The sequence below is a fragment of the Nematolebias whitei genome, chromosome 13, assembly GCF_014905685.2.
Source record: "Nematolebias whitei isolate Nwh7 chromosome 13, NemWhi1, whole genome shotgun sequence".
In the NCBI taxonomy this organism is placed as follows: Eukaryota; Metazoa; Chordata; class Actinopteri; order Cyprinodontiformes; family Rivulidae; genus Nematolebias; species Nematolebias whitei.
Genome location: NC_056510.1, coordinates 24,517,136 through 24,539,387, shown reverse-complemented (window position 1 = coordinate 24,539,387; position 22,252 = coordinate 24,517,136). Strand labels below are relative to the sequence as shown.

Here is a 22,252-nt window from a genome sequence, read left to right as displayed (position 1 = left end):
TGCTCCTAAGATGAACATTTCAGACCCCTCCATGATTTCTTCGTGGGAGAACTTGCAAAGTCGCAGGATGTTCAAATACTTATTTTTCTCACTGTAGATTTAAGAGTTTAGAACATTGCAAGAGTGTGGGAAGGGTTTATAAAGTCTTAAAATAGTATATATAAATACTAAAATAAATATAACGTGACAACATTGCGGATTTTCATTTATTGCGAGGGGGGGTCGTCGTAACCCCCGCAATAAATGAGGGACTACTGTGTTGCTGTTTTAGTGCAGTCAAAAACTGATAACAGCTCTTGGTCAGGTCAATTTAGATTCAGGTTGTAGGTCGAAATAGTAATAAAAAATATTCATACTCGACAGAAATACACACACTAAAGTAATTCACTGCTTGGTATATGTCTAGTAAATTGTCTAACATGTAATAGGCCAAATTAAGAAACTTATATTTTGTGTTTGAAATAATTAAAATAGCTGAAATGGCTGTACTCAACTAAAAATATATACTTTGGCTAAAATACTTCTTAATTGGGGAAAGTGCACCTCTTTCAGGTATAGCGATTACATTTACAGATACACACCTTGACGTAAATCATGGGCAGCGTCTGTTTGGCTCGGCTGTAATGTCTGGCCATTCTGTAGACTGTCTCAGGAACGTAGTCCAGAACCAGATTCAGATACACTTCATCTTTCTGTTGGGAGAAGCAAAAACAAGAAAACTCTGTTTAAAATTTAAGACATGCATACAAATTAGAGGAAAACATTAAAATTCAAAACAATAAAATTAAACCATAGAAAATCTCAGCTGCTTGTTAAAGTTAATCTACTGTTTTAGTTTGTGGTTTCTCTCCAATATGCGATGCCTGTATTCGTAATGAAAGAAGCCATTTTTCAGCTGGTGGAACGGATTTTCACATTCTAAATGGGAATCCATTGTATCTCCCCCAGGGGCACACAGCTGTGCGTCACAACAGCCTCAGCCGTGGCCACAGACAATGACATAACTTCCTTGTTTCCTGGTTGATCGGGGCCAGTGACGGCCGGCGGAGTTCTACCCCGGAGCACACTGACCCTGAATAGATGCCGTGCGTGAGGTTTCTCCACTCACTTATTCGAAGACTGCCTCTTTGCTCTAGCCAAGTTATCAGACAATGGCGTGGAACCCACATATCCAGACCACAAATTACACGTCAGCCTAAAATGCAACAGTCTGGAAATATTTTAATTTGAAGCCTCATAAAGAATAATATAGTACACAGTGGTACTGTGGTACAGTGGTAGTGTAGAGAGGGAGAGAAGCCTAAAAAAACTTTTGAAAATGAAAAGAGCACTAAAAGGAAAATGTTTTAAACAAAATATCAAGTTAATTGAACAGACTAAGCTCAATAATCCAGGTATAAAATCCAACAAAGTTCAGTCAGGTCATCTGGACAGTTTCTTTTTTTGCTGACACGTTTCGTCCTACATCCAAAAGGACTTCCTCAATCCGAGAAGCCATCAAACTAAACTGATTCCCATAAGCGGCACACTCCATAGTGGAAAAAACCAGTTTGCTCGTGCTAAGATGGCCTCTGGGGCCCACCCTCTCCTCTGGGGCTTCTTGGATTGAGGAAGTCCTTTGGATGAAATACGAAATGTCTCAGCAAAAAAAGAAACCGTCCATCCAGATGACCTGACTGAACATTGTTGAACAGACCAAGGTTTTAATTCAAGGTTCCCACATAAGACATCAGTGTAAAGAGGCTAGGAAATAAAATCTAGTTTTTTGGGGCTGATTGAAATGACCACAACTATTTTCTGTGCATCTCAATTATCAACTAAGAGGTTAAAAGTTTAACCACATTATTTTGCTGTTTTCCCCCACCATAACAAAAAGAGTTAAAATAATCTCTGCTTTGATGTAATGTGTGTTGCAGTCAACATCGAGGAGAAGTACTGCTGACCCAACCACTAAATGCAAACGTGCACAACTTCTCTCTTCAATCTCTTCAGTAATGAAACAGATTTTCAAAACGGAGTTTTAGCTTTTCTTATTACTCGTTGTAGCCGAGAGCCCATATCTTTTGTTCTCCTACCCTCCATCAGTTAGCAGCATTATCAGCCTGACCCACATTCATCCTGGTTCCCTGCAGGTCTGCAGAGTGCAGTGAGTCAGTGAGCTATGTCCAAGAAAAGCTCCCCAGCCAGACTGGTGTGCAGCATTTCTGTCAGCTCAGTGTCCTGCTTTGAAGTAAGTCATCTTCTGTGCTCACTCAGATGACCCTGTTCAACAAGTAGCCAAAACATTATGACTAACAGGTAAAGAAGGGACACTGCACAATGTTCTGCAAAAAAAATAAGAAAACTGCATCCTGACATTTGGATGTTCCTTTGACACTTGTCACAATCCTATCCACCAACAGCAGGGGAGCAAAACATTTTTGGTAATGATTTAAAGAACGTGAAATGAAGTCCATATGCCACAGATTACAATCTGATTGAATCTGTGGAAAACAATCCACAGAAACCATAAGCCCTGATTCCAACGAACCAAAGGATCTAACAGGCACTGCAAGACATGACTGGTGATCTTGGTCTACACCTCCACTAGAAAAAACTTATGGGTAGTGAAAATGTTAAGACTAATCAATGCCTGATTACGTTAAAATAAAGGTACAAGACTGAGGAAACAATAACTTCTAAAACAATCTGTAGACAGAGATCCACACATCTTTGACTAGATTTACTTTTTCTCCTTGACACAGTTTCAGTCATTAGTCCTCCATTGACAAAAAAACATTGGTAGCACTTGTGGTACAGATATGGAGACTTTTCCACCTCCTGCTAGCACGACCAAGGCTATATTTAGCCTAGCAACAGCGATGACTCACTTCCTGCCTCACTACAAAGCCACTTCCTTGGCTTGTTCCCAGAGGGTTAGCAAGGCATGGATCCGATTGGATTCTTGTTCCCTCCCAGCTAAATAATAAGCCCCTAATTTTGTAAGAGGGAGAAAAAAAATGCCTTTCATTCACCTGAACAACTGGCTAAGCTCTCTATAAACAAAAATCACCCGCTACGTTGTGCTAAAGGCTTGGTGGGATCTGTAATACACAATTTGCACATCAAGTGTGGCTCATATTAGCATATATGCTTGTGCTTCCTGTCATGTACACCCAAGCTTGACACATAGAAAAGTCAATACTAACAAACCATTAAAAAACAAGCATACATGAGTATTAAGACTAAACGTAAATTGAATGGCCTTGTCCATATCTTAACGCAGGTTAATGTACTGCTTGCAACATGGCACTTTGAATCCAAGACTGTCTCAAAACAAATGCATGGTATGTCTTGTATTTCTATTAACTTGACTCAGTGTGTGTTGGCAAATTCTGTGGCAGCTCTGCCAGCTCACTAGACTTTAATCATTACCCCGAGGCAGCAATGTTGAACCACCGCCTCTCCATTAACATCTGTGTACATGTCTGAAATACATTTTCCATAGCCAGGAATTAAATAAAAAAGTCGTCATGGCCTCCAGAAAGCTTCACTAGGATAATCATAATTGAATCAATGTACAAAAAGGGTTTAAGAATTAAAAAAAATAGCTGTGTGACCATCTCTGTCCATTGATCAGCAGTAGGGTGCACCGATTGAAGTTTTCTGGCCGATCACCATTCTCTAAACAGCCTGACCTGCCGATACCGATTTTGTTTTATAAGCGACACTGTCAGATGTTATAAGGTCACAATGCACCTTCAATTTTCCAATTTAATTTTATTGAAAAACATACCCTTGAACAATATCCTAGAAACAATACAAACTTGTTTTAACTGGCCATGAGGTAGTGCTCTGAAATATAAATGAAGTTGAGACAATTGTTAAAACTACAAAAAAATCGGTAAAATCAGTTTCTCGTGTAAGTATCAGCCAATCTCCCAAAATTAAGGAAATCGGGGACAAAATCAGGTGCACCCCCCAATCAGCAGTGTTTCAATTTATGCAAGTAGCAATTTATGTAGTCACCTTCAGTTACTCTTTATAGGTGGAGTCTCCATTAAAGCTTTATTACGCATTTGGAATCAGTGCTTAATGAACACAATTCTTTGTTTTTCTGTTCTGATTTCTAAAGTACGAGCTCTAGTGAAGAAGAAAAGCAATACTACAGTAGAACCAACTCTTTGTTGAGGCGAAACAAACAAATACATATAAATAAATAATTTGTTAAGGGCTGAAGACAAAGTTATGGAGACCAACGATCAATAAAATGGGAGTAACATGTTTCAAAAGTCCAAGCTTTGATTAGTCGTAAAAACCAAGGCATGCATGATTGAATGAAATGTCCAATGTAACCGAATGCAAGAAAAACGTTGCACAGTGCTAGAACAACGCAATACAAAATACACCAAACAGAGTTGTTGGTAGCCCTAAACGAAAAACACTAGACGTCTTCTTCTCCAGCTATCTACAGCCCAACATAACTGGTTTGCAGGTAGTTCTTGCTAATGCACACTGGTTTGTATTCAGTGCGTGGGAGCCTTTCTGTAACAAGAGAAAATTTAACTGTCCCTTTAATTTTTTTTGCACTTTATATTGTATCTTTAGTTGATGACAGAATAATATTATCAGTACTCCTGCTGAAAGGTTGACCAAAAAAAGTGAATTTAAACTATCTTAAAAGTCAACAATGAGTAATGAAAACTGCTATAAAGTTAAGTCTCACATTTTTTATTATCGTCAATTTATTAAACTCAACTGTACTTTTACTGCTGATACAATCATCTCATGAACCATAGCTAAACATTTCTGCAAATTATGAAGTTATATTGCACAAGTGTCTGTAAGAGAATAAAGCTTTGTGATTGTAAGCAACTGTGTCCTGTTGTGGGTAAATAAAGGCAACTATTGAGAGGCACCTACAATAGTGGGTAACTCTGAACCAGCTGAGCGTCTCACTACAACTTCATATTTTGACAAGGGAAAAAGCCAAGCAACTATTTGCTTACCTGCCCACGCTGCTTGGAACAGTGGCCTTCTTTTTTAGACACACTATTATACAAGAGGTTAAAGGGTAAAAGCAAAAGCACACTGTGTGCCTCAAGCCCTCCATATGTCAGTAATTGCATAAGACTACCTGTGCACATGACAGCTGCAGCAGCGACGGCCCATACCTGCCTCACAGCTGCATTCAGCACGAATCGTCACTGCAGAAGTCGTACAACACCCACACACTGAAGCTCTTTTCATTTCTTATCATTGTCTTTTTTATTACGGACTCATTCTATCCATCAAATTGTGTGAAATTCTAACATTACCTTTTGCCTATTTTACCAACACCACCCCTTCCTTCTTTCCTCCCTTCACTCTCAGACCCTCTGGGTGGTAAATCCCCATACCAACAACATGGTGCCAGTCTCCATAATTAACTAAGTGATACGATGGAGGGGGAGAAAAATGAAAGGCAACCCAGTGGGAGAAATATCTGAATGTAATTTTAAATTATAAAAAAATAGTTCTTAAAATGACAAAAAGTTGGGACGCAAGCCAAGATGGCAGTGTGTGGGGTTATTTCTGAAACCTCTCAGTTTGTGACAGTATACCAAGAACTGGCCACAATTCTGAGAGGTCACTGGGCACATGGCGTGAAGTGAGGGGAGGAAATGAGGTGGAGCCTAAACGGGAGGGCTCGAGTAAATCTATTAATAGCAGAAACCCTCTTAGTCCTAGAAAATGAAGTCCCCCAACCATCACTCAGTCTGCTTTCCTTTCACCTATCCACACCACGAACTCACACCACTCAACTTCCCTTGGCTTGAACTGTTGAGCAACAGAGAGGCATTCCTGACCGCGGCGTCCTGTATAGTCCCGACAGCATGAGTGCCAAGTCCATGTGTGTCTATATTTGACGAGCAGACCTCCGCAGGCCTGTCTGTCAGCCAGCTGAATGACAGAGTACAGCCGTGCAGTCTCCAAGAGACTTCCACTGGTTGTCAGGGATGAAAAGCCTGAAAAAGCAGGTGGCTTCATTGTTCTGATTTATTGTATTTAACAAACACGTCCCATGGCTGAGAATACAAAAAGTGGGATTTCTGACATGCACAGACAATTTAAAGAGCAACACAACATAAAATTTTTAAAAAAAGTTTTGGTCACAGGAACATCAAAAATATTAAAGTTATCTGTCATAAATAAATTTGTGCACTAAAACCAAATGACCAGTTAAAGTAATGGTCCAGATCTTTTCAAGTGCAGTTCTGTTTAAAGGTCCTAAACAATTAATATATCATCCGTTGCAGATAGATTGAACAACCTCAAATAGAGTTCAACTCTAACTAGACTGAAAATCCAGTGGCAAGTCCGAACAGGGCCAACACTAAAGTGGATTGTAACAATCTTAAAGCAACTCCGAACAAACAATTCATAGCAGTTCCTGTGAAATGACTCTGATTTTGACATTATAAGCTGATTATTAATCTTGAACTGTAGTAGTTGTGTTATTATAAAATACAGCTCTACTTATGTCAACATCTATACTGGTACAGGTACAACTAACCAGTGTTGCAGTGTGGAGCTCACATGAACAATTAATGGAAGCTATGCAATCTTCTCTGGTTCTGGATCCAGGGGTTTAAAAGCGACAAAGGCTGTAACAAACAATACCATAAAAAATGTGCAAATGCAGAGGCTATAAAAGAAACCTTGGACAAAATTTATCTTTTTTTCATCTTTGCTGTTGATACATGATCCTTTAATAAAACAGTCATATTATAAGTATATGATAAGAGTTGTAAATATTTACAAAATTATATTTGTATGTGAATTTTACAATGTCTCACAGATAATTGTGTAGCTCACCTTGTCTCCACTGGAATAGAAGAAGTAGCGCAGACGGACGATGTTGCAGTGGTCCAACTTCCTCATGATCTGAAGCTCACGATTCTGAATAACAAAAAACACAAAATGTTACAAAAATAGACGTATTACATTGAGGAATCAGATGTTTTGTTCGCAAGTCCTTGAATCAGTTTTCCAATAAAGTAGAACCGCATTTAGCAAAAGCTCTTTTTTTAATTCTAAAAGGTTGAAGTGTTAAATGTCACTAGAGACAGTTTAATATTACCTAGTGACTGTAACCATACAGAAAAGCTTTATATATTGCTATGTTTTATAACAGAAAGAAGAAACTTTGTAAGTTACAACATGACACACTTACACTGTACATGTTTAATGCGAACATAAACATAATGAATAAAAAAAGATGCTTTCTGTGAAAAAGGAAACAAGAGGCGAGCATAAACAACTCTGATAAAATGAAGTGAAAGGTGTGATGGGCTGCTCAAGTGAAATGTAAGTACTGAGCTCCATGGGAGAAACAAAAACTCCACGCAGAAGCTGATTGCACATATGGACCTTCTCAAGTGTGGACAGGAAATAGAGCGGTGGATAAAGCTTCAAGAGCTCATTTGAGTTCATATTTTTACACAGCTTCTATTTTGCTCACTCTCTCCTGCCTTTAATCACAGAGAATTGTGATGACTTGATCTGATGTGCTTGTGTAACCTTTGTAAAGTGAGATCTACCGTACAGAAAAAAAAAATGGAGAGTGGTCAAAAACAAAAAAATTACACGGAGACGAAAGTTCAATGAGTGGACAAAGTTAGAATTCAGTAGCTTGCATAAAAACGTGGTTCACAAGACATTTTACTACAAAGAAACACAAACTATGAACAGTCGCTGCATTTCAGTCAATTAATTGGTAGGCCATTACTTTGTTAGCTGATGATTAGAGTTAAGAAAATACATAAAACTTTTATTCAACCCAATAAATGTGAGACTTCACTGCTGTTTCTTAGCCTAAATGAGTCTTTTTTTTTTTTAAGTTTACACACAAATAAACAACCAGATCAGCAAACATTTGCAGCCCTGCTGGAACCAGTTAGTCTTGAGCGTTTTAAATATACAGCAGAATGTCAAACTGCAGTCAAACTCATTTAAAAGAATAATGGCAAATATGCTTGCAGATCCTCTGAACATTAGTGATGTCCTGTTAAAATAAAAAAAAAAAGGTAAAGCTGGCTAATGAAGTAAAATATGATGCTGTCTTTCATTCTATAAGAACTTATATTTACAGTATGTATTTCCTTTTTCTCCTCAGAAGCTTCAGTGTGTCTGCACTGCCTGCACAGCACTGCAGAGCATCTTGCAGCTCAGTAGCCTGGTATAGATAATACCCTCAGTCTCATTCACTCTTGGGCAGATGCAAACTGCACCCACAGCCCCCTGCACCATGCCTGCTTCACACTTTTACACCCAGACACAAAGCCCCCCCAACACCATGAGGTGACATCACTGCACACAGGTCACAGAGCAGACATCAAACCCATCATGCACTGCAGGCAACGCCCTCGTCTTCTTGCACTGAGTGTTTGAGGGAGTGCCTTTGTCCGTCTATGTGTGTGTGTGTGTGTATGCGTTGTGTGTGAGGGAGACTGTAGCATATGGAGGAGGAGCAGACAGGCTGTTGAGTAAAGCTAGCTCTTGTTGTACTGCAGTCCTTCCTGCTGACCTGTCATCCACCGGTGTCTCAGCAGACAGAAAAACCCACAGCCAGCTTTCAAAGAAGTTTACACACGTAAACCCAAAGTGTACTATTGGCCAAAATTGGAATCGGCAGATCAGACTTTTTTGAGATCGATAAACGGCCAGAAAACTGCTATTGGTGCACCCCGAATTTAAACATGTGCTGGAATAAAATTGGATCAACACTGAAGTTCATTGCAGTCCCAGTGGTGGAAGAGAGTTCTAAGAAACGTCAGAGATTTGGTGACGTGTTAATGAGCAGTCACTATCTTACCTGCACTGGGCATAGGCCTGTCACGATAACAAATTTTGCTGGGCGATTATTTGTCTCGAAAAGTATTGTGATAAACGATAATATTGTTTAAAATTTAACAATAATTAATTGACAAATTTTAGAAGAAATGTTGATTTGTTTAGAGTGTAGTACCTTTTTTGACCACCTGATGGCAGTATAAGACTGTTTGAACCAAAGGATGGATAGTTGAGCGTGTCTCTTTACGAAAAATGGGAGGTAGGGTCTTGACATGACATGGGCTGACATGGCAGACGCTCGGTGATTTGAGCTCTTTAGCATAGCATTTTTCACACAAGGTTTTTAATAAAAAGTCAGTAAACAAGTTCTCAGCTTCTTTTTGCAGAGAAAAACAACTTTTTATGCAAAGGCACGGGTTTCAACAGTGAATTTTGGAGCCTTGACAAGACAGAGGTTTTTTCCCTTGAGGTCGGCCTGTTAGCTTAGCTCGTAGCTTAGCTTCTCAGTTTAGCTGCTTTTAACGATCCAAAAACGAGATTTTGGACAATTAAAACAGATTTTAAAGAGAAAAGCGAAAGGGAGGGGTCAGTGAAGAGCACCGGAGTTGAATCGTGTCTTCAGCAGAAAGAGAGAGACATGAAGAAACGATAAAGCGATAAGTGAAAATGAGGTTGTTAATTTTAATTCATCATGCGATTAATTGATTTATTGTTTATTGCGACAGGCCTAGTTGGGCATTAGAGAAATCTCGGAACTGACAAAGTAAAATTCACCTGTTGGACGTAAGCAAACAGCTTCTCATTGAAGGCTGACTTGTATGAGAAAATGTTCAACTTTTAAAACAGTTCAGATTTAAAAGGTTTCACAGCTTTTATCAGTCACACTAATAAAAAAGCTTCTGTTCATCAGGTGGTTTAAAAATTGGATCATGTGGTTAAAAAAGCAAAGAGAACATGTAGTCTGAGTATAGATTTGCCCTGTTCCATAACGGATGGGTCCATCTTGATAAGAAAAACGGTGAATAAAGTGATGCTTCTATTATATCTAGTACTTGTACTGTACAGTTAACCTTGTAGGAGCTCTGTGGGGTCTGCTGGAAAGATGATGCAACTGTTTAATTGTCCTATCACATAAGACCTTTGTGATAAAAGTAATGCAGCTCTTGAGCAAACCAGATGTGATGATCAATATTGAAATGGTGCTGAATGTGTTATAGAATAGAAGCTAAAAGTGCATCAGTAAAAATAGTGTATTTTTGTACTGTATTTGTCAGCTGCTTTTACTAATTTGCACTTGAGACACGGATAAATAAGACCAAAAAAGCCAACCCTGGACCCCTTTTGAAATGGTGTCTAAAGAAAAAAGTAACATACTGGAATAGTATCTAATGATAAAGTAAGAAATTGAATTCTTTAAGTTACTTGTTGTTTGCGTTCCAGAGAGTCTTTAAGATTTTATCCCAGCACAACAGCAGGATGGGTTGTTTGTTATACCGATTTTGTTTTATAATCGTCACTGTCAAGTGTTATAAGTTCACAATGCACCTTCAATTTTCCAATATTATTTTATTGAAAAACATACCCTTGAATAATATCCTAGAAACAATACAAACTTGTTTTAACTGGCCATGAGGTAGTGCTCTGAAATATAAACAAAGTTTAGACAAATCTTGTTAAAACAAAAAACAATTGTTTTTTTTTTTATCTGTAAAATTGGTTCTCATTTATCGTCCGATCCCCAATCTCCCAACCCTAATTTAAATGATCTCAAAACTCAATCCCTCAATATTTTTATCCGATCAATTTTAAGGTTTCTCAAATGTGATGGTTCACTGCTAATCTTCCAAGTTTTATTGACGTGTTAGAGGATTCCTAACTAAACGCAAGTCCTTCAGTGATCTCTGAAAGGACTCCGATAGTAGATTTTAATCAAATAAATGTAAAATAGTGGTTAATAGCATTGTATGTGTTTTTTTTTAAGTTCTGTTAACAAGAAGAAAAAATACTGATAATTTGCTAGCCCTATTGTTCATTAATGCTGCTAAAGAGCAACAGCCACCAGACAAGCGCCCGCTCTCTGTGAGCCTCCTAATGTGAGCATCCATTTTCCAATACACTGATATGTGATCCGTCAAATGGGAATAGGAGATGGACCTATCCCATAATGCACAACAAGCAGACTGTAAGCCCACCAAGATTGTCTCGAAGATTCATCAGCTACACCCTAACGCACAGTCTAGTCACATGATTACTCTGTTGGATTTCTCTGTGTGTTGGTAAAATAAAACAAAACTTTTATTTGTGCCGATGTGGGATAAACTGATCAACCAAGGCTTACTAATGAATCCCAAATCAGGCTAAAACAAAAAGGTTTGGGGGGGGGGGGGTGCTTTTAGCGAATAAATGTACAGCATAGGTACGTGCTTGTGTAAATGCATTCAGAGAGCATGCCTGATAGTCATGTGAAAAGTCTTAGTGCTCATTTGCCTCATTTTTCCTCACCAGCTGTTCACATGGAAGACGGGCTGAGTGAGAATAAGCAAAGCAAAAAGGACAGAAAGAAGCCGGCAGAGACAGAGGGTCTGCTTTAAAGTGGAAAAGTACACATTTAACAGCGTGTGATCTTCAGCTGATCACCGAGCCGTTTAAAAATGCAACCTGCTGGTGTTTCGTGCAAACCACAGGCTACTAGAAAGAGCAGAATTTAACTTCATTACAGCCCAACACACAGTCACAAAGAGTGTGCGAGTCCCTGAGAAGCACCGCAAACTCAGTGGCAGATGGTCGACCCCCACTCCGTTAAATGACATCATTTATCTTGTCTGGTTTTGGAGAGTGAAACACTTACGCCAAAAAAAAAAACAAAGTCAAACCTTCATACAGGTTCAAAAAGTAGGGCATTGAGCTGCTGAAGTATTTAGTCAAACCAGTTTAAAGTACAAATAGCTCCAACTATGGTAAATTTTAGCAGCTATTCTAGAAAAAATAAAGAGTTGCAGGTTGCAAGTCCAGGAGACAAATGTGAACATGTATTGCTGAAGCATTCCAACTTTGTTAAAAAAAAAAAAAAATTTTAAAAAGCAGACGCTGTGAAATAATGAGCAACAAAAATAAATATTTTATCAACTTAGATTGATGTTTAGATGCATCCATAATTTATTACAGTCAGTTCTGTCAATTAGATTTAAGAGTGAAACCTGAAGTGAATGTTCTGTAACACTTGTAGGAGGGCTGGACAATAATTCGATATCGATACATGTCGCAATATACTTTTTTTCAATAACGGTAAAATGAGTTTTAAACACATTTTCGATATTTCGATATGATTACAGCGTTTCACTGACACATTTAGTTTTCTGTCCGGGTGAAAAAGCTGCGACACAACTACATAAGTGCGTGGTTAAGTTTTTGCTTCAAAATGAGTGTCCATGACCATCAGAATGTGACCGAACAAGCTTTCACGAGCGAAGAGAAAGCAGATGACATCACTGAGGAGAGAGGAAAGACTAATTCGGCGGCGTGGAAGAGGTTCGGCTTTCTAAGATCCAATAAACTGCAGGTTTCAGTCAGTGTGCTGTAAAATGTGAAAGTCGTTCCAACCAGCGGTGGGAACACATCTAACTTGTTCCACTCGATAGAATATGCTGAGAGTCAGAAGATGAAGCACAATAAAAGTTTGAGCCAACGTGTCCCTGAAACAACACCCCAAGCTGTGTCAAAAGAGAAACGCATGCAGCAAACGTTTGCATTTGCTGCATGGTAAATGGGCTGTACTTGTATAGTGCCTTTCTATCTTATCGAGATACTCAAAGCGCTTTACACTACAATCTGTGTCCTCATTTACCCATTCATACAGCACTCTACAACAAACCGGATTCCAAAAAAGTTGGGACACTAAACAAATTGTGAATAAAAACTGAATGCATTGATGTGGAGGTGCCAACATCTAATATTTTATTCAGAATAGAACACAAATCACAGATCAAAAGTTTAAACTGAGAGAATGTATTATTTTAAGGGAAAAAATCTGTTGTTTCCAAATTTCATGGCGTCAACAAATCCCAAAAAAGTTGGGACAAGTCCATTTTTACCACTGTGTGGCATCTCCCCTTCTTCTTACAACACTCAACAGACGTCTGGGGACAGAGGAGACCAGTTTGTCAAGTTTAGAAATAGGAATGCTCTCCCATTCATGTCTAATACAGGCCTCTAATGTTCAATCGTCTTGGGCCTTCTTTGTTGCACCTTCCTCTTTATGATGCGCCAAATGTTCTCTATAGGTGAAAGATCTGGACTGCAGGCTGGTCTATTAGTGCTCGGAGCATATGTTGGGAATGACTCTCAGCTATTACACCACTAAACTAATCAGTATGATGTTATTTTAAGATGTAAAAGTTCAAGTAAAAACTGAACATATATATATATATATATATATATAAATAAACAACGACCCTTGGTGAAATGCTAGAGTCAAATGTACAAACTATTTCCAAGGCTGTAGGTTTTATTAAATACAATTTATCAACGTCTACAGACATAACTCAGTAATCAAACTTCCACATTAAAGCTAATAATAAGAGACTACATCATATTAAAGATAAATGTATCAAAAATTATTGTGAATATTGTGTTTATGTCCAAATTGTTGATCCATTAAGATCCAAACTGACTGAAGATACTTATTACTCAACACATGAAAGTAATCAGCAACGTTAGTATTTATGGGGGTATACAACCAGATTTCTTTGTCATGTTATATTCCCAGAACTATCAAAGCTGTTATTTACCCTCTTAATTGAATACTTGTGTCCACATTAACACATGCACACACTCAGGCTCTCAGCCAACAGAAACGGAAAGCTTTCAGTTGATTTAAAGCACAAGAGGAGAATCCAGCAGGGCTTCACTTTGAGAGAAAAATCACATTCCCTGCATGGCACCCAAATTAAACATGACAGATGACTAAGTATTAATGTTTTCCACTTTGTGAGAAAAAAAAAAACCAACTACTACACACTCCATGCAGGAAAATACACGTTACACACATTGTTGGAAGATTGACCTTTGTTTTCTCTTGTTTTGCAGCTTCTCTGATCTCTGTTTGTGTGAAAGATCACTTCTTTCACATCTCATTCACGGTTACTCACTTCCTTCCTTGCTGTGGGAAATCTTTGTGCTGGTTGAAGTTTACGAAAAAACACAACAAAGCAAGACCAAAACTAAACATTTTGAGTTTGTTTGCCTTCTCATAATTTGCACATCCTGCTTGTCCTGCCTTGTGTGACAACTGACAGTTACCGGTAAGTACCCGGTGTGCTACATGTTAAAGAATGCATGCGTTTAAAACAGGTTCTACCTTAAATCTCTTGTCTTGCAGGACCTTCTTGATTGCCACTAGCTCCCCAGAGTCGCACAGTTTAGCTTGATAGACGACTCCGAAAGAGCCGTTGCCGATGACCTTCGTGTCCGTGTAGCTCACCTCCTGTGGCCGGTCAGGGCCTTGGCCTGGAGTGGCCACAACTGTCGTTACCTTGCTGCCATCTTTGTCACCTACAGAGAAAAAACAGATACATGCAGATGGTTACGAGCATGTAGTGAAGCTCTTACAGAGAGTGGAAGGAGGAGAGAACATGACTTATAAAGAATGACCATAACCACTATTTTTTTTTTTAATGCTGAATTAAATGCTTTTTAATGTCCCCACTGTCTGAAACGTTCTTTGTGACAAAAGGTGTTGTCATATATGCACTCCAGCCTTGTTATTTCCTAGAACATATGTAAATAATAAGCAGAGGAGCGCTGTGTTAAAATTAACCATCCAAATCAGCTAGACCAGACGTTGTACAAACTTTATCCGGACACCTCCTACTACAAAGTAATACCTGGATAATCTCATGATTATGTGTGTAATCCTTGTACCCAGTTTTCTAAATCGATATCATTCTGACCAATTTCAGTTAATGTTTTGAAACAGGAAAAAGATAAACAAATGCACATTTGAGAAAATCCTTTATGTTGAGTTGAACAGCAAGCCTGAGGAATGACCAGTGAAGATGGTGACTTCACATAAAGACAAATTTTACCTCAATGTTGCCTGAACAATATGAAGATTTGTTTAAGGTCAACAAAACCAGCGGTACACCAATGTCCCCCATCGCTGAGGGATTTGAATAGTGAATGTTTGTAGTTTTCAAGTTTTTCTGGACTGGAATTGAACAGGGAACACAAGTAAACCTTAATGTTGTGTGCAAGATATTCAAGTGGGTAGGGATTACATTGTGTATAACAACAGAAGTACCGTATTTTTCGGACTATAAGGTGCACTTAAATCCTTGCATTTTTCTCAAAAATCGACAGTGCACCTTATGTATTAATTCTGGTTGTGCTTACTGACCTTGAACTGATTTTATGTGGTACAACTGAACAATGTTGAGAGTTATTGTGAATGAGTTGAATAAAGTTTGACTTATCTGAATGTTTTATTTCTCTTAATGTGCCGTATAATCCGGTGTGCCTTATGTATGAAAAATACAGTTGTTGTTGTTTTTTTATTTGGTTGTTTTGGTTGTCCCAGGTAGCTCAGAGTGACGGATCTTGACAGGCAGAAGGAGAAATTTTATCCACAAACAGGTGCATTGGCAGAGCCATGGGGTGGCCATGTGTGACCTCGGTCACCCTAAAGTCTACCCCAATTATGTGAGAACATTAAAAACTAGAAGCAAATTTTCCTTAAGTGATAGGTGTGGTCAGTTTAAATATACATGCATCTTTGGCCGTCTTGGATTTTAACTTTGCAACCCAATTTTCTATAGGCACTTATCTTAAGCCTAGATGCAGCCACACCCTAAAATGGAAGACAGCAGCTGACTTATTTTTAAGTTATCATGCTCATAACGTGTGCAGATGGAGGGACAGATTCCCAATTCCCCCTCTTCGCTCCATGACAGCGGACAACCAACCAGCAGTGACAATGAAATCAAAAGCACATAGTGGAATGTGTCTTTTTTTTAGAAACAGAACAAATAGTGTCAGAAAAAAACAATAAAGGAGTATTGGTAGTCAATAGCAGTACAAACGGGGCAAGTTGGATTAGTTTTGATGCTAAAATCAGCTCCAGAAGAAACCACAGAGACGCAAACATTTTTCAGAGAAAGTTCATTTTGTTGGGGAAAATAAAAAAGGTAGAATATTGAGAACTAAATGCATGCTAAATAATCAAGGTAGAAAAATCTAAAAAAAAAGTTAAATCTGATCCTTTGCACATTCAAAAAATAAACAATTTTTTTTTTTTTTTTAGAAACGTTTCATCTTTTATCTGAAAGACTTCCTCAGTCTGAGGTGCTGTATTCAGCTCAGTCTCTTAAATAGCACCTTCTCAGAGTGGATCAACCAGTTTTGCTGCTGACAACCAAAACCAGCTGATCACATGCTCAAGAAGGACCATCAGCCTAACAATGGATCATTAGCACACTGATGGCTGTTTACTGTTCACAGAGGGCTGAGTGATACTAGCAATCACAACATTGTAAGAGGGGGACAGTTGAACATGGAGTCCTCCACTCGTTTAATGATGGACAATTTCTTTTCACAAAGATGGCCTCCTTTACTCCTCTCTCAAACCATCGTTCCTCTCTGTCCAGGATGTGAACATCTTCATCCCTGAGTGACCGCTGGCCTGGAGATGAGTGTAGACCGCAGAGTCCTGGCCTGATGATGTTGATCTTCTGTGAGCACAGTTCCCAGTTTTATCATCGCCTTCTTACAATGCTGTTATTGCTAGTAGCACTCAGCCACCTGTGAATAGCAAGCGGCCATCAGAGCACTAACGATCGATCATTAGGCTCATGGTCCTCCTTTAGCATGTGAACAGCTAGCTTTGGATGTCAACAATCAACTGGTTGATCCATTATGATACTGAGCTTGCTGCAGCTCCTCAGACTGACAAAGTCTTTTGAATTAAAGACAAAATGTTTCAACAAGTTTTTTATTTTTTATATTTTTGAATCTGTCCAAAGGACCTGACTTAACTCTGTTGGACTTTCATTACTGTTTTCCTGCAAAAACTCTCTTCAGAGATTTTGGAGCAGGACTTTGTATCCGTAGTTTGGTCAAACACTTGCAGTAACAGTCTGTGACCAAAAAAAACACGTTTTTTCTTATTACCAAGGACAGTTTCCTCTTGGGTTACATTGTAGCTACTTCCTAGTTCCCTGATTTTATGGTCCCACATCACACTTAAGTAGTGCTAAAACATTTTGACCTTACTGATCTGTTTTCACACACATACTGTATGTTGCAGTCCTAAGGTTTTCCAAAGACGCTCCATGAACTTGCCATGTCAGACTGTAAATGTTTCCAATATTCACTCCAGACATTCCTGGGACATTTTCTTTCAACATCCTTGTAAAATATACAAAAGATTAGTGCGTGAGATTCTTCTAGTCATCTGTAGTATTTTAAATGAGAGTTTGAACCCGGAGGCCTCCACCCCTGTTTAACGATGGACGATTTCTTTTCACAAAGATGGCCTCCTTGTTCCTCTCTGTCCAGGATGTGAACATCTTCATCCTTGAAAGAGTAACTGCTGGCCTGGAGATGAGTGTAGACCGCAGAGTCCTGGCCTGATGATGTTGATCTTCTGTGCTGGGCCATCCTTTTGGCCAGTGGCTGTTTTGTTTCCCCGATGTAAGACTGATCACAGCCCTCCTGACACTGAACAGCATACACAATATTACTCTGTTTGTGCCGGGGGACTGGATCTTTGGGATGAACCAGTCTTTGCCGTAATGTATATTGGGGGTTAAAAGCCACTGGGACGTTGATTTTAGAAATAAACGTCTCAGTTTCTCTGATACTCCCTCAACATATGGAATGACCACTGGTCTGGGTCTGGGTTCCTCCTTTTCACCTGTTGGCTGACTGCAGTCCTGTTTGGGTTTCTTCTCTGCTTTCAGGAAGGCCCAGTTAGGATATCCACATTGCTCTAGAGCCTGTCTTGTGTGGGATTTCTCCTTCTGCCTGGCTCCTGAGTAAGTGGGGACGCTGTCTGCTCTGTGGTACAGAGTCCTGATGACCCTTTCAGATGAAAGACAAAACGTTTCTACATTTTTTTAAATGTCCAGAGGACCAGATTGAACTTTTTTAGATAGAGAACCAAACTTTTTTTAATAGCAGATACCCTTTTGATGCAGACGGTCAAATAACATAACAGTGCAGTAAGACCAATTCCAGATTCCACATAAGAAACATACTCTGGTGAGAGCATTTATACTTCTGTTATACCCTTAATGGCCCAGTTGATGGGGATGGTTTTAAAGTTGCCGCTTTATACTGTTTTTTTTCTTTTTCTTAACCACAGTTATGTGTCTGACTGGTGCTAATAATAGACACTTTTACAGAAACTATTGCAACACAGAGCAGGACAGCTGTTGGAAAAGATGTTCTGTGGAGAACTACAAGTTCAAGTTTTTTTTACTGTCATTCGCATTGCATGTGGTACATAAGGGAAAACTAAATTGTATACACAGGGTCCCAGTTACATCCAACAATATCAAAAATATAAATTGTAAAACAAAACAGTACCAAGGATCTAAGATATAAACTAAGAAATACGCTAAACAGTAATAGTGCAAAACAATAAGCCTAACAAAAGCAGCACGAACATGAGTCTGTGTGATGAGTACAAATTAATACAGCAGCATGAAATAAATCAGCAGCATGAGATCAGCAGCATGGATAATCTATAAATATATATATATATATAAAGCATATTATAAATATTTCTATATAAATATATATAAACTACTACTAAGAAGTAAAGGAGCAGCAAAATAAAATGGTCTGATTCCTGTTAATGACTGAAGTCTGCAAATTACCGGTATCTGTGTAAAAGTTTCTAAATTTAGTTGGTGCTGTGATATTTTGATGCTGATGTTTAACTGAGTGATGAAGACTCGGATGTAATTTTAAATCAACATTTGTAAGGGGATTCTAGTAATAAAATTAGGATGAGGTCTTGAAGTAAACTAAAAGGAACCAAGATTTCTTACAAAGGTGAACCTGCTGCTGCCTTTCTGCTCTGACTTCACCAGCACCAACAGGTGCTTAAACTGGTGACATATTCAGTCGGTGCATTTGTAGGTTTGGGGTGTGAAAAAGTTAAGAAAATTAAGGAACTATGATCTGGTTCATAAATATGTATATTGTAGATTTTTTTGTGTGTTTTAAGTTATAACGAAAAACAGACATTTCAATTTAACCACAAATGTAAAAAAAATACATACTTTGTTCAGAAAAGCGGTTGTAAGCTCAATCATCCAGGTAGATAACAGCATAAAAGGTTAAATCGTGTCATTTCTCAAAGAAACTGGTCCAGATAACATGATTTAACCTTTTTTGTTGTAATTTATAGTTCTTACAAATATAGAAATCAGCAATCAGAGCTTTGTAAACAATAGAAATCAAAACTGGCTGATTGGTGCATCTTTAATGTATATACTGTATGTAGGAAATGTTTTTTTTAAGTAAATAAAAAAAGTTAAATTAATAATACATTTTCATAATGAACAAATTGACCATGATTAGAACCCTTTATTTTAAAATCTTCATTCATCTATTAGGGGTTGGAGTCTTAAAGCAACTCACGGTTCAATTATAATACAATAATAATCAATGGTTATGAATACATTTTGATCATCTTGAAATTTCAATGACTACAGCTTATTTTATATAAAAAAAACCTCATATTTTCATGTCTAATAATAAATTGCACAATAACATGTCAAACAGCCCAATTTATTACAGGCCCAACAATTAGCATAAATGCTATGTTAACATTGAAAATGCCACTGAAATGCTAACAATTACCTTGGTGGTTATCACTGGACATTTATAGATAGACCAAATGTTTAAGGTAATTACAAAAGACTATGATATCAGTTTTACACACACATTATGATTCTATTAAACATGGAAATTGCACCCTTCTCCATAGACAGTATATTTAAACAAGCTGTACGGCATGTAGATGTATACTGAAGCTAACTACAGTCAACATGACAAACTGTTCCATTTCTGAGAAGGTGAACAACGTGCTACAAGGAAGTTAATCACATGCTCTGAATTGATCTAAATTTAAAGGAAAGTAGTGACTTGTCTCGATCTGTCTTTCCCTCCAACGCTGCAGTAAAGTCAAGGTCTAAAGTCCACATTAACAGGCAGTTAAAGGACAAGCGTCCATGTGTGTTTCATAAACAGTACATGCACCTGCAATCATTAAAACCCTGGAATTTAACTGCAAAATTCCCACGCATAACGCAACTATCCTTGTTATCTTTTCTTCCGTTTGAGGTACTTTTGTTTAAAACCATATACCTTTTATACAAACTCGAGCTGAAAAGCCTAATTTAAAAGAATCCAAAATGCCTTTGTCTAAATTTAGGCGCATTTCTAAAACAGTAAATTGCCAACACATGTGTCAGCTAAGTGTGTGATGCCAATAGCTCTGATAACTAGATTATAGCCACTTAAACACCTATGATCCATTTCCCAAATGCTAGATCAGGACAAACACCGAAGAATGTATTTATTTTTAAACTGGACAAAGTATCAACATTTTGACTACAACAGATAGTGTGGAGGTTTGGGAGTCTCATTAATTTTCATTCTCGCTGTTTGGCTGGGGTAATTTTCCAACAATGCTATTGATTTTGACACAAACGGGGCCTGCATGGAAACTCTCAAAGAAAAAAAGTTCCATATTCAGACACAAAATAACATTTTCATGTGTTTTCTTGTTCCAATGATTGTACTCACAATTTATTTTGCCGCGTTGTAACCAGTCAGGACTTAAAACCACTGAGGTTGTTTAGTCAAAGTAGGGATGCACAATATTGGATTTTTGGCCGATATCCGATATGTTAAAACTTATTTGGCCAATAACCGATATTTTATATACTTACCTTTGTCAGAACATAGGCCTCTTATTTAGGCTTATTTGCTACAAAAATTGTGCAACAGCTGTAAGAGCTGGTGACATATTCAGTAACAGCCATATGATATGCATAGCACTTTAACTTGTATTAAATGAAAAGTGTTAAATGTTATTTATTAGCATTAGTCACCTGCAATGCTGTCTCACTTGTGGAGGCTTGTTCCAGGTTCCTAGCTGCAGTGTGGATCCTCTGCACCCTTGTGCATGAAGGACAGACTTTTTATGTTCAAAGTTTTTGTCTATCCATTGTGTCGTAAGTCTAATCACGCTAACGGGGCTAACACTTGACGTCCTAATCTCTGTGGTAAAACATCCAAGTGCTATCGGCTATTAGCTTCCCAATGGCATCGGAAATGAAGGCTTGTAACTCGGGTAAGATTACGTCAGAAAAATATCTCAGACTGGGGACGATGTAGCGAGGCTCAACGTAGTCTAAAAATATTCTGAATCCAAAATACTTACCAACTAAAAAAAAAAACTTCCACACCGCTGACATTTTGAATTTTCCTCTCCTTCGTGACCAGATCAGGTAGGCGTGTGTGATATCACGTTTTTTTATAACGGTGAGTTATTTTGATGGAATGACCAATGTCCGATATTGAAGTTTAACACTAATATCGGCTGAATCCAATACCATGCCGATAATATTGTGCATCCCTAAGTTCAAGTGTGAGAGAAAAGAGGTCTGAGAAAGCAACAAGCTTCCGCTCTCAAGGTCAGTGTCTACAAATCGTAAGTCGAGACAGATTTTATTAATATAAATTGACTCTGTGCATCTGTGCATCTGAGAAAGATAAAACTGCCTAGCTACTCCAGCTTGGCCATTTCTGTGACACGTTTGTATTTCCTCAAAGCGTAAGAAAAGTCTGCACACACACACACACTTAGACAAACAACTCCCAGTGAGTTCACAAGCTGGTGTGATTAAGTGATGACCAAGAAATCCAATTACCGGCATATTTTAAATGTCTTTTTCTTTATTCTCCTCTTCCACATTTAAGAGTGACTGATCAGACACCACTGTGGCACATTAATCAGAAAAACGCATCAAGTATTTTTATTTTATACAGTCAAATTTTCACAGACTGTTCTTTATTTGATACTACGGGGAAATGCAGAAAATTCAAAAGCAACAAATGAAAGTTCAGCTTCACTTCTATCAAATGAAATCCCCTCCTCTTTTTAAGCAAACTTGCTTTTATTCTAATAATTTTTCTTAATTAAAACTACTGGAAATTTGAGTTAAATGGCTGCCCTGGGATAAGAATAATGCCCCATTAAAATAAAAATATATATTTTCCACACCCTTTAAGGAGAAATTAATAAAATACCTTAGAGGGAAAGCTTGAAGTAACAACACTGTTCCGTTCTCTTACAAGAAGGATTCAGAAAATCTATGATTATTTATTTATATATATATATATATATATATATATATATATATAT

At 38.1% G+C, this 22,252-nt stretch overlaps 1 protein-coding gene across 2 annotated transcripts in view; it reads right to left on the bottom strand.

Annotated features, from left to right (window-relative positions):
* Nucleotides 1-22,252, bottom strand: part of gsk3ba (glycogen synthase kinase 3 beta, genome duplicate a) — a 53,267-nt gene that overhangs the window by 18,357 nt on the left and 12,658 nt on the right. For both annotated transcript variants that reach the window (XM_037687026.1, XM_037687027.1), the window contains exons 2-4: nucleotides 14,171-14,364; nucleotides 6,838-6,921; nucleotides 582-692 (exon numbers count right to left, since the gene is read on the bottom strand). In XM_037687026.1, the coding sequence (XP_037542954.1) occupies nucleotides 582-692; nucleotides 6,838-6,921; nucleotides 14,171-14,364 (389 nt within the window). The remainder of the gene's footprint in view (nucleotides 1-581; nucleotides 693-6,837; nucleotides 6,922-14,170; nucleotides 14,365-22,252) is intronic.